This window comes from Lytechinus variegatus, chromosome 17, assembly GCF_018143015.1.
Source record: "Lytechinus variegatus isolate NC3 chromosome 17, Lvar_3.0, whole genome shotgun sequence".
Taxonomy (NCBI): domain Eukaryota; kingdom Metazoa; phylum Echinodermata; class Echinoidea; order Temnopleuroida; family Toxopneustidae; genus Lytechinus; species Lytechinus variegatus.
Genome location: NC_054756.1, coordinates 17,060,526 through 17,073,702, shown reverse-complemented (window position 1 = coordinate 17,073,702; position 13,177 = coordinate 17,060,526). Strand labels below are relative to the sequence as shown.

The window sequence follows — 13,177 nt, the reverse complement described above, 5'->3', positions numbered from 1 at the left end:
AATGATCCATGATTAATTGGTGTAAAATTAAGAATTGCGAACTTTGACAGTTTCTATCCAGTGTGTTTAAACTGAAATTAAGACAATAAAAAACCCACTTGAAAATAATAATTTCCTTAAATAATATTTTTTTTTTTCAATTTAATGATCCTACCAACAACAATGAAAATCTCGAAGTACAAGCACTATTAACACCACATCAGAAATCACATAAAAATAGGAAGAAAAATAAATTACATTCATTTGAAAATACCTGTATTAAAAATGTTAGATTCATCAGATTTCTTCAAGTTAAATGAGACAATTCTTTTTCAAAACAAAGTATCATCCCATTTGACTTTTCTGTGTTAAATAAAATTCATTCTTTCACACACATTTCTCTCTTACTTAAGTGTAGGTTGCAATTATTGGTAGCAAAAACTAAATCCATGCCCTTACATGTATTCTTTAGCAACATGTGGCATTGAGTAGCTAGACTTGTCATCATTTGTATAATACCAATTATTTTTTAATAACATACATTTGCATACAAGGTCAGATAAAATGAAAGAATATTTGAGTTTCTGTATGTATAAACAAAAAAGCAATGACAAAAAATGACATGAAAAATGACATCTGCCAGCAGACTGCACTTCCCAACATCTAAATTTACATCAGTGAAAATAAAGACAACAGTTAATATTTACAAGGCAAAAAATATTATAAAAATAAGTTAAAAATGAATGATTTTTCTTCACTCTGCTAGTGCATCTGCCTGCAGATGAGACCTTCCAACTTTTCTAATGGAATCTTAGGAACACTGTTGCTTCATTGATGGGAATGGGAACATTTCCAGAAGGATAAGCCTATCAAGAATTAAGAGGTCAAATCCATCCCATAACAATGTTGATTTGAATCAAGAGAGAAAAATCAAACAAGCATAATGCTAAAAATTTCATCAAAATTGGATGTAAAATAAGAAAGTTATGTTTGAAGTTTCGCTTATTTTCAGTTCTATTCACAACTCAGTGGCATGCAAATGAGAGAGTCAATGATGTCAATCAGTAACCATTTCTTTTGTTTTTATTGTTTAAAATCATACAATATTTCATGTTTTACCAATTTGGCATTAAGGACCAACTTAACTGAACTATAGAATGTTATAACAATGGTAATACCACATGTTCATGGAGGAATAAAATATTTGTTTCATAGGAAAATGAGGAGAAAATTAGAATGTTTCATATTTCATATTATAAAATACAAAAGAAATAGTGAGTGAAGTCATCAGTTCCCTCATTTACATACTGACCAGGATGTGCATTTAACTTTTTTTTAAATAAGCAAAACTTTAAAATGTCATAACTTTGTTACTTTACATCCAATTTTGATGAAATTGTCAGTGTTATGCCAGTTGAATTTTTCTCTTTTTCTTCAAATCAACTTTCTGTTGGGGTGGACTTAACCTTTAAGATGATAAGAAAGTCTTACAAGAATAACAACTTGGAATGGTCAAAATTTGGATTCCCCCCCCGGAGAGAAAGGTAGGGAGGTGTCAAGGAGGTTAAAGATCAATTGTCTCAATTCATGCAACCTTATACTATCATCTAGAACAAAGAGGGGCATCGATTTAAATGCAAGTAGGCTTCCTTATCCTTCTGTACCTGATAAGAGTATAAGTTATTCAATTATTAAGGTACAGTCTCTCTTATCATACTTTATTTCAGTTTCTTTTTGTGTGGTATTGGAATATATACCAGTACATGTACAGAGGTATCACAAATTTAGTGTGGTATCTGTTTTTCACCACAATGCTATATTTCTCTTTCAGTTTTGGACGACTATAAAGTACCCTTTAACATCATTAAGATCATACATATTGAGCATGCCTACCATTTCCTAACGGAGAACGAACTCGAGTTGAAATTTCTAAGAATGTCAAAATATTAATGATATTTTCCATAAGCTGCAAAATCCTCAAAGTCTCTCGATTCCATATTCTTCTTTTTAGGCAGAGTATCAATCAGCTTTTCAGTTTGAAAAATATTGAAGGCATAGTAATGGCAAGTGAAAAAATCCTTGTTTCATAGGCAAATGGGATCATTTTGCTCCTCGTCCATTTTGGGGCTTTCGACCATAGAAGCATCACTGCAGTATTCACTTTCTCACAACTTCGCATTTGATGAGGTGGGACAGAAGATGGCAAGTTTTCAGTTTGTTTTTAATCCAATGCTATACTTCATCTTCCTCTCCATCAACGGCTGTTAACTCTTTAACCTTTTCATCACCTGTCATGCCATCTTTGTGAACAGGGTCATCATCGCGATCAAAAACCTCATCGTCATCCTCCTCATCATCGACATGGTCATTGTCGGCATCGTGATCAGTGTCTCTATCATCATTATTTTGTGATGTATCTTCTTGGCTTTCAGGTGTGCTTTCCGTCGTTGACTCAATCCTTTGCATCAGGGTCTAGATGGATGCAAATCAAATAAATGAAACAAAGAGATTTGGAGATAATACTTTTTATCATTATCATTATGATTATTATCATCTAGGGTGTTTTAAAGTAAACCAAAATCCAAGAGAATCAATCTTATTGAAAAATTAAAATGAGAGGAACAATTTAAAACAAGTTTCATTAAAATCGGTTATAATATAAGCAAGTGATGGAGATTCAAAAAGTCTTGTTGTACTTGCTATGGGGATCCTCCAATTGGCAAACATGCTTCAAAATGGCTGATTCTGTGGAAGATGCTCCATTTGTTTTGTACACAAATTTTCAGATTTCCCCCTTTATTTTAAATATTTCACAATATCTCCTGACCTCGACATATGAGGTGTGAATTATATTTTCCCATGACTTATGTTGTGCTCAGGAGGCAAGATGCAATTTGAAAGATTTATGAAGAAAATCTGAAAATATGCGTACAAAACAAATAGAAGGTTTCCACAAAATCACCCAATTTGAAGCACATTTGCTAATTTGAGGATCCCCATAGAAAATACAAGAGTTTTCAAACTTCCAAACTTATTTTGATAAAACAAGTTTTAGTTTGCTCCTCTCATTTTATTCTTTCTGGTAAGTTTCTTTAATGATTACAGGATGCGCCAAAATCTGGCAATTATGTAAACCTGTCTACATTAGCAACCCTTTTTCCATTTCCCCCGGGTGGACAGCTTTGACTGTAGCCATTTTGTTTATGTGTCAAACAATATCAAACCGACCAAGTACTGACTATGGACTCTGGTGTATGGATCTGTCTAAGCAGCCAAACACTGAGAAGAAAGAAATGACCTACTCACCTCAACAACATCAGCAAGGTATTCAGCTTGATCAGCCATAACCTGAAGCTTGCTATTCTCCTCCTTCAGTTCACGGTTCTCAATAAACAGCTAAAGGATAAATAGAAGAATCAGAAAGTGAATTGGAATAGCGGGATCGTGATGACATTTGGCTGCCAATGTAAATCAAATGTACCCTCATTGGCATTGTTCCCATACACCCAGGGGGAGGGGGGGGGGCTTAAAGGGGAAGTTCACCCTGAAGAAAACTTTCTTGTAAAAATAGCAGAAAAAATAGTAAAAAATATTGAAGGTTTGAGGAAAATCCGTTAAAAAGTAAGAAAGTTATTAGAGTTCAAAGTTTTGGATTTGTGACGTCATAAACGAGCAGCTGTCCCATGTGTTATGTAATATAAAATGCATAAATTTCAAATTTTGTATGGTTCCTGATGACTTAATTTTGTTTTCTTTTCATGATCGGGTGTGAAACGATTTGTCTATTGATATACAAAAGTTACAGTGAAAACCATTTTCAATTTTCTGAGAAAATGACATTTTATTGATTTTTTACCATTCGCTATGTAGGAATGCTGCTCGCATATGACGTCACAAATCAAATAATTGAAATTCTAATAACTTTTTAATTATTTGATGAATTTTTCTCAAACCTTCGGCAATATTTTTCATTAATTTTTCTGCTATTTTTACAATAAACTTTTTGTCAGGGTGAACTTCCCCTTTAAGCCCATTTTTAGGCAAAAAAGAAAAGAAAAAAAAATCAATTTCAGGAGCAACTTTTGACAACCTATTTCCTTAATCTGGATAAGCATTACCGTTGCAGTAAATATTGATTTTCAAGGGCCCTTTTTCAATTCATTGTGGCTTTTGCAATGACAGTTTTAATGAAATAATTCAATTTGACTGGCTCATCAAACTCGTCATAAAAATTATGAATTTATTGCTATAATAATAAGACTTCATCAAAAAGGACCAAGATGTCCCGGAAAAGCGCAAGAATGGATTTCTAAGACCTTTGAATAAAAAAAGACAAAAGGACCAAGATGTCTAAAGAAAAGCAAAAGATTTCTAAAGACCTTGTATTTAAAAAGAATTGTACCATGTTCTCAACTAGACAATGCAAAAGAAAAAAGAAATATGTCAAGGAAAAGCACATAAAATCCATCATTCTGCTTAATAATCAAGTTGGCTACCTTTTCATTCTCTTGTAGTGTTTCTTCCAGTGCGACCCTCCTCTCTTCAGCCAGTTCCTCCCAGTACTTCCCTGTGGGTTCGGCCTCAGTCATCATGTCTATCGTCTCCTGCTCAGCTGATGGCTGCAGTGGAGAAGGTGGTGAACAAAGGGAAGGAGAGGAGACAGGTTATAATTTTTTTTCTACGACCTATTTTTTTAAAGTGATACAAATTAGTTTTAAAGGCAAACGACTATTCAAGATTTACGCTAAGTTTCAGCACCCTTAGATGCTTATTGTATTCATAATAAGACATTGCGAACTTGCAACAATAACAAAAACACAGATAAATAAATGAATGAATATATAGGGTGAGGCATGAGACAAGTGCAGAGACAGAGAAATACTGAATTACTGTAGAAAAAAAAACACATGTATAATCAAAGTAAAATCACTTCAATCATCTGACTCATTTCTGTAAATTCCTACAGGTTGAATTCTGAGTAATCTCAACAAGATCAAACACATTAATCTATCTTGTTTTTGACCTTGGTTGTGAGATCTACTTTTTTTTTCCAATATCTTCTTCACTTGCTCTAATTACATTTCCGAAAATCCAGTTCCCATAATGCTGAAATTTGTTCAAATCACTTTGTTGTTGGGGGTGGACTTGGCTATTACTTTTTTTTATAGTACAATAGCCTTGAGTTTACACTCCAGTACAACTCACAGTTTGAGAGGATGATGAAGATGATGAGCTAGATCCATCCTCGAAGATGGTAAAGTTCTTTCCAACATCTGGACGGAAAAATTTCTTCGGCTGACTCTTTCCATCACATGCAAACTTCCGTTTGGGGGTCTTGTTCACCTGTAAGGATCATCAATGCTTCAATAATACCCGTAGATTACAGGCCTCTACAAATTTTTTTTTCATCACTTGCCCTGTTGGGCAAGTGATGAAAAAATTTGCTTGCCCAATAGGAAAAAGTGCTTGCCCAATTTTTCAAATAATTTTTTCATTATGACGGCACTACTCTTATTTTTATTAAGGTATACAAAATAACAATTGAGAATCATGTCCAGTATAAAAGAACACACATTGAAAAGGATATTTTCAGCAACGTAGGCCTGAGTCTTTACGTTTATTTTGGAGAAAAAAAAATCGATATTTGGGTATTTAAGGTTTTAAAAAACCCTTCAACAAAAGTTGCTAAAGTTTCATATTTTGCATCTTTAAATCCATGAAATGGCTACCGACGTAACATATTTCCTTAGAATTGCTTTCATTTACCGTAGTTGGAAACTATAAAGAAAGCTAGTGAAAAATGTTCAGCTCTTTATTGACTCGGAAAAAATTATTTTATCATCAAAAGTGGAGTGGCTAAAATTTCACATGTTGCATCTTTAAATCCATGAAATGGTCATTTATTGTCCATATTTCCTTGATTTAAAAAAAAAATTAGTTGGAAACCATCAAGTCTTTTCTTCATCATTTTATGATGTTCCATTCAGTCAATAATTTTATCTACATGTTTTCACATGCTACTTTTTTTTTCTATTTTGAGGAATACCTGTTCACTTATTAATGAATTATTTAGTAACATTGTTTAATATTGTATGATTTTTAAGTAATTTTTTTCACTATGCTTAGAATCTTGGGTGTGTGTGTGTGTGAGGGTGTGTTTGTGTGGGTGTGAGTTGAACTTTGATATAAATGAATTCAATATCTAATTTCTACTTCGCCTATTCCAGTACAATAACCTGTACTCGGCCATGTAATAAAGGCCCACATACCCTAACTTTTCCTGAAGTTCTTTGAAAACGCAGACTTCTACAAAAATTGCATTTCTCTCTGGGGGAGTCTAAATTTGGTGAGAATGTATTCATTAATAACTTAAATATACATGACAATGAAGAAATCTTAAACTTTATTGGAAGTTTTGAATAATATACCCGAAATGTAAACTCTGTCTGAAACAGAAAATCACCATCATTGAGGCCTTTACTGAGCGAATTGTCCCCCAGAGCTCTGGCAGAGAGACAGAGCTCAGACTGGCTAGCTAGTATGCGCACGTGTGTGAGCCTCCCGCCGGCCTTGTAAAATAGATGGAGCTTTGTTTGATGATTTATTGTCTGATATTTACCTCATCCCCTCAAAAAGGGAAACAAATGAATTCTAAGTCATAATTAACAAATACGGCAAGTTATTTTGGATGTTAATAGGCCGTTTTGAAAAGCAAAGCCGAATGACATGACAACTCACCAATGCGAGACTCTGTGATTTATTTCCTGTGTAATTCTAATTATTTTATCACAGAATTGTGATATCGGAAATGGGAAAATGTGCATTAGAAATTGCACATGGTGGTAGTCATAATGGACCCCTATTATACTACATTCAACTGTTTCCCGGCCATTGCGTTGATTTTTTCATACCTGGTACCATGTATGGAAATACGTGGACAGAAAAAATAACGCAATTTCGGAATTTGAAACTGCGCTACTCGCTATTTTTTAAAGCTTGTGTATAGTTTTGGTAAATCCACCAAAATGCACCTATCACTATTCCAATTCATTGCTAGCTAATATGAATGGATATGCCCTATAACAGTTATGATGTGGAGGATAGGAAATGAAAATGTGTTTTACAGGATAAATTTTGCGATTTTACATGGAAATTTAACTTGATTGGGTCACCCGATCAAATTAAAATATCTGTGTGTTTTTGTCTTTCAATTAAATCCTATTCCAAATCATGGAATGGGCTGAAACTTTCAAGATATGTTCTTTGTCTGTAACTTTTGGATATCTAATCACTAAATTTATAAGATAAGTGCTTGAATGCCCATTTTTTAATTTAAAACAAGCATCGCCGAGAGAGGGCGCTATATATCCAAGATTTGAATATTTGAAATTTTCTCAGAGAAGTGCAGTTGGAAAAATATCTAACGGTCTCTACGCTTCAGTAAGACTGTCATATTAGATGATATTCGATTATCAATCACATTATTGACCCTTTACCAAAGCTATACACAGGCTTTAAGGCTTATTAATGATTTTGAGTGTGGATTTTAGATGATTTATGGGAAAAACAAGGTACGGTACAGAAAAAAAGACGCAACAACCACTTGCCCGATCGGGCAATTGACTTTGAGAGGTGCTTGCCCGCACATCATTTTCACTTGGATTAATTGGAAATGTAATTGTGCTTCATTTTGACAGACGTGTATCAATATAAATTGATATATTACAGCTGTTTTTTCAACCTATATGGTTTTTTTTCAGAATTTTACAATACTGAAATTATTTTCAACCCACCTGATTGGTGAGTCTAATGACTCCATCTGATCCTACTAGTTGTGACTGATCACCAGCAACAGGCTGGAGCAGCTGCAAGGACTTTCTCCTTGAGGGCGAGCTCTGTAAGAAAAAAAATAGGAAGTATATAATATGGAAATGGCAATGAGTGATCTACATGATATATATTTGACTTCATTTAAAATGCAAAGGCACTGCATTAATAAAATGAGTGCATGGCTATGGGACTTCTAATCCAAATGATGAAGCAGATTTTTGGGGTGATTGTATCATGTTGGGCCATTCGAAGAGCAATCCTTAGCTGTTTTTTTGTTTCAATTGATTATTTTCTCTCTCGTTAACTGAAAAGCATTTTGCATGCCGATACAACTCCTACATTGTACATGTAGATTCCACATTGAGCCTTCAGAAAGGTTCCCAGCTATTTGTTACTACATAAAATACCATGCCCCACATGGCATTGGCAGTACAATTACATACGCAAATGAGCGTACAAGAATGGTTGAATATCGTCACTTGAATTACGTGTATTCAAATCGACAATGAAAAATTTGGGATGCATTTAGATAGAAACCATGTTTATAGACCATTCATACAGTAAATCCCAATCACAAGGAAAATTTTTTTTTTTCTAAGATGTCAAAAAACTCTTTTGATTGTTGATATTAATGTTTATTGATGACCTGATAAAGACTCTCAAAGAAAAAGAACTAGGCTTTGAAATTTTCTGGGGAGGTATACAGGTATAATCGTTCTTGCGGATGATGTAGCCCTACTTGCCTCCTCTGCTGATGAGCTACAAGAGATGCTTTCGGTCACCCATGAGTACACCAAGAGGTGACAAAACTCCATCAACCCCTCTAAAAGTGCTGTTGTTATCTTCAGTGAGAAGTACACCCCTCGTGACAAAAGGCAGCAATCTCCATAGATGCTGGCTGAGGGTCAGTCCATCAATAAGGTGTTACAACATCCCCACCTAGGTATCACCAAGTCTTCAATGCAGTTCGACCCTACCATAGACATCATTGCAAGAGGACTTAAGATCTTTTACTACCTCCATGGTATTGGACATATACATCAGGCCTATCTCCAAACTTCTGTGCTAAGCTGTGGACTGTATTCTGGGTCCCCAGGATGTTAAATGGCACCTTTTTCTTCTCCTTCACATCCCACCGCCCTAAACCAGTTATTCAAGAATATTTTGGGAATCCCACAGCATGCAGCGAATGAATCAGTGTTCCTTCTCACCTCATGTCATAAATAGAACTGGATAGCCTCCTCATCACAGGTCAGCAAAATGTAACATCATTACTTGAAGACCGCTTTGAGAAGAGGGCACTTGTACATGCGTCTATCACTGTGTACCTCTTGTGAAATCCTGGAACCTCCTTCTTTCCAAGTATAACTTACCAACTGAACACCCGACCCCATATCACAAATGGAAAGCCATGTGTAGGAAGTCTATCCAGTCAAAAGTGCTGCAGGGTACTACCGATGCCATAGCATCTAAGACATCGCTATCCTTTTGGAAAGATATTGAGTCTCCTACCATCTTCTCTGCTATTTCCAAAAGGATTAGCTCCTCATCTCTTTAAGGCACAGAATATCAGAGCTCTGCTTCTCACCCAAAAATACCCCACCCAGAAGTTCTCAAAAATTGGCAAACCCCAAACTGCCTCCTATGCAAAAATGGTGATGAAGACACCCTTCAATTTATCTCCTCTTGTAGCCATCTACATACATCATCAGCGAGTCATCTTTACATCAAATGCCAACAAGATGCTGCCTGATTTGTGAATGAGTGTCAGTCTCCACATAGATGATCCCCTAGCATTTGCCTTGCTAATTCTCCTCCCAAACCAAGACCTCCCTGCAAACACTGTGGAATCTTTTATATGACACTTGCCTTCAATTCCTTGCTGAAAATCCATATTTTCAGGTTATCTACACTTTAGTCCTACATATAACTGTTAGTCCTCTCTGATGAATACATTTACCTGCTCTGACTGACCATTATACTACATGTACTGGATCTCTCTGCTGATCTCCGAGGCTAACAAGAAGAAAAGAATTAATGGGAAGACAACAGAAATAGAACATCTTACCGAGCTGTCTGAGAACTTCTTTGCCTTTCGAACAGCTTTCCTGCCATTTGAAGTGGCCATGGGAGTCAATGTGGATGTGCACTTCTCTGAGTTCATGATTCACCTGAAAATATCCAGTTGAAAAAAAACAATACTCAAATTGGAAAAAAAAATTAAAGGAAATCTTGACACTAAAATATAATTAATGGATGTCAGCATATATGAAAATGTACAAATTGTTTGTTATGTCACAAGTTGGGCACACAGTGGCAGTCTAATGTTACTAATAGTTTGTTAAATTTTCTTCCTGATTTTATTTACATCAATATTATTTTCAACAAATAGACTCACCTAGACAAGGGCTAGGCCATGTGCTAGATTCTAACGTTAGTCGACTAGGCAATGGCACTATATTTTTTAAAGTAGACGTGTCCAAAAAGTCAATAGGTGAGTTGGCCTCAAATTTTCCTTCTGTATTTTGAGTGAATAATATAGTTTAACTTAGTGACATCTTCACATTTTCTGGCAGCCAAGTTGATTATAGAGCTTGATATGACATGTTTCCACAGCTCCTCTCAGAGGCTCACACTTTTCTAGGTCAGCAGAAACTTAAGACTTTAAAATGCCTATTTTTAGCCTCCAGCCCACACAGAATAGCATTTAGGGATGGACCAATATGCATACTTGATTTTATGGAGCATTTAAGCCTTATTTTTCACTATTTAGGAAATTTTCTGGTAAGATTTGAGCAATGTCTGTGATAACAATGCTAATAAAGAATATTAAGCGTATGCTTTTTAGTAGAAATGCTGTTTTTTTTGGTCCTACCTAGTCTAGTCTATACTCCTAACGTTAGAGTTGACTAACACTAGATCATGCTGTCAGCCAAGTTGATTATAGAGCTTGATATGACATGTTTCCACAGCTCCTCTCAGAGGCTCACACTTTTCTAGGTCAACAGAAATTTAAGACTTTAAAATGCCTATTTTTAGCCACCAGCCCACACAGTAGGGCATATAGGGATGGACAAATATGCATACTTGATTTTATGGAGCATTTAAGCCTTATTTTTCACTATTTAGGAAATTTTGAAGTAAGATTTGAGCAATGTCTGTGATAACAATGCTAATAAAGAATATATTAAGCGTATGCTTTTTAGTAGAAATGCTGTTTTTTTTTGTCCTACCTAGTCTAGTCTATACTCCTAACGTTAGAGTTGACTAACACTAGATCATGCTGTCGGGCATGTTTACAAATAGTCAATGTGTGAGTTGGCCAAAAATGTCCTTGCATTTTTTAGTGGTTTGCTTAGCTACGTTTAGCGGAATCTTCACACTTTCTGGCAGAGCTCAAATCGTAATTTAAAAAAATATACAACCGCTGAAACATACTGTGTCTGAATACCAAGATTAATCTCGAGCCCATCGCAGCGGGGATGACGTCACTCACCGCTGTTCGTATACGCTCAAAAGAACCTTGCTCGATCGGCCGAGTCAGATTCACAAACACCTCACAACACTCAAAATTGAAGTTCATTTCCGCTGGCTCTTTACGAACCAAATTCAATTCAAGATTCATAAAATGTTCTCAAATATTCAATTTCATAACTGACCGAGTTTAGATAAGATCTGATGATTATGAGAAGGCAATTTCAAGCAAAGAAAAATTAATAACTAAATATTAGGTCCTTCCATCCCACTATGTCTATGGTAAGTAAAACTCTGTGTTGTTCATTTCCGATATACTAGTAGGTGTACGAAGCAACCACAGGAATTTTTTACCAATCAAAATCAGCGGAATAAAGAAACTGACTCTGTTTTATCAAGCAAATGCAACTCAAGCACTCGGCTGAAGTGCCGAGCGGAGCGAACTGTGTGTTACTTTTAGACATGCGCTCGCCATTCACTGCAAAAGTGCAATGTAAAAATCTACGTCCAGCGCTCTGTCTGCATGATTGCTCGCAGGAGTTAAGTGCCTAATTAATATAGATCTAGGGCCGGCCCAGTGCCGCGGTAAACTAAAATGAGCCAAACAATTTGAGGGGCGAAGTATGACCAAAGAAAGATGTACGTCTCATTAAATATTTGGGGTAAAAGTAAAAGAATTGCGAGCGAGCAAAAATGTTGTCGACATTTTCTCTTTTCTGATTAGAATAGATCCAAAAAATTTGAGATAAATCGGGTCAAAGATAGAGTCAAGGTTTTGACATAATGTTCGGAAAAATATCATCTTGATCTTGACTTTGGAAATGATATTTTCCCGCAAAACTTCTCACTTCCAAAATTGTCTTGGAAAATACTTAGTTTAGCCTTTAGGCACTATACTATAGCAAAACTTCCGGGACGACGGGAACAGTGGAAATACTACCCCGTATATAGGTCCATCAGGGGATTTACTTAATGTGCAAATCGAATTACTGTATCACGGGATTGTGATTTATAAGATGGCTAAATAATTTGCAGCTTGCTGATTGGTCAAAGCGTACCACGTGATCATTCGCGAAAAGTGTCTATCCCTGCACGCCCGTGCAAATTTCGCGCACCCAAATTGTCTAACCCACGGTAAGTGCAATTTCAAAATTTTTGATATTTAATTTAGATCTATTTCATTATTTCTTTCTCATATAGGCCTAGGTGCTTAAAATTGCGATCGAAATTACTTAGCCATCTTATAAAAGGAATAACGCATTTTACCCGTCGTTTTTCAGCGATATGCAGTGCACTCGAGGTTTCTTCTTCGCATGCACACTCCACACTCGCCTCCGGCTCGTGTGGAGTGCGCATGCTCAGAAGAAACCTCTCGTGCACTGCATATTCGCTAAACAACTCCGCGGAATGCGTTATTCCTATAATCCCAATTGGAGATGTGTGCATAAGAATTGCATGCGCCGGTGACGTGGGTAGGCCTACCGCCGGTAATAACTTTTAAAAGACCGAGGCTTTTGCAGTTTTGGACTGAAGCCTAAGAAAATTAAAAAAGAATTTATAAAATGTTCTCAAAATTGGATACTGAATTACTCTCACATAGAAATACACCTTAGGTATCCTTCAACTTGTTTCCTGGTCCAATTCTACAGTGTGTGATGTTGATAAAGCCAAATACCGGCGTACCTTCTCTGAAGAATGACTAAGTTCGTCTCAAGCAAAATTCAAGAATCGCGGGATATATGCAAATTAGTAAAGCACCCTTTTAACCAATAGAAATGAAACACTCATTTTCATTGGACAAAAAATGAGGTCTCTTTTACAACTTCAAATAGTATGATTGGTAAATATCATGATTGTTTGAGGATGTATTTTCTATTTTTTAAGGAAAAATAAT

At 35.7% G+C, this 13,177-nt stretch overlaps 1 protein-coding gene across 3 annotated transcripts; it reads right to left on the bottom strand.

The window, feature by feature from the left end:
* Positions 1 to 1,502: 1,502 nt before the first annotated feature.
* On the bottom strand, positions 1,503 to 13,033 carry LOC121430975 (geminin-like). 3 transcript variants are annotated; one of them, XM_041628419.1, is made up of 7 exons: positions 12,967 to 13,033; positions 9,878 to 9,980; positions 7,773 to 7,874; positions 5,185 to 5,322; positions 4,476 to 4,598; positions 3,286 to 3,375; positions 1,503 to 2,451 (listed from the first exon to the last, which is right to left on the bottom strand). In XM_041628419.1, the coding sequence occupies exons 2-7, from the start codon at positions 9,971 to 9,973 to the stop codon at positions 2,212 to 2,214; spliced, it is 789 nt and encodes a 262-aa protein (XP_041484353.1). In that variant the 5' UTR covers positions 9,974 to 9,980; positions 12,967 to 13,033; the 3' UTR covers positions 1,503 to 2,211. The 3 variants fall into 3 exon arrangements, with proteins under 3 accessions (XP_041484353.1, XP_041484351.1, XP_041484352.1); XM_041628417.1 differs by having other exon boundaries at positions 12,880 to 13,021; XM_041628418.1 differs by having other exon boundaries at positions 12,892 to 13,021.
* Positions 13,034 to 13,177: the final 144 nt, after the last annotated feature.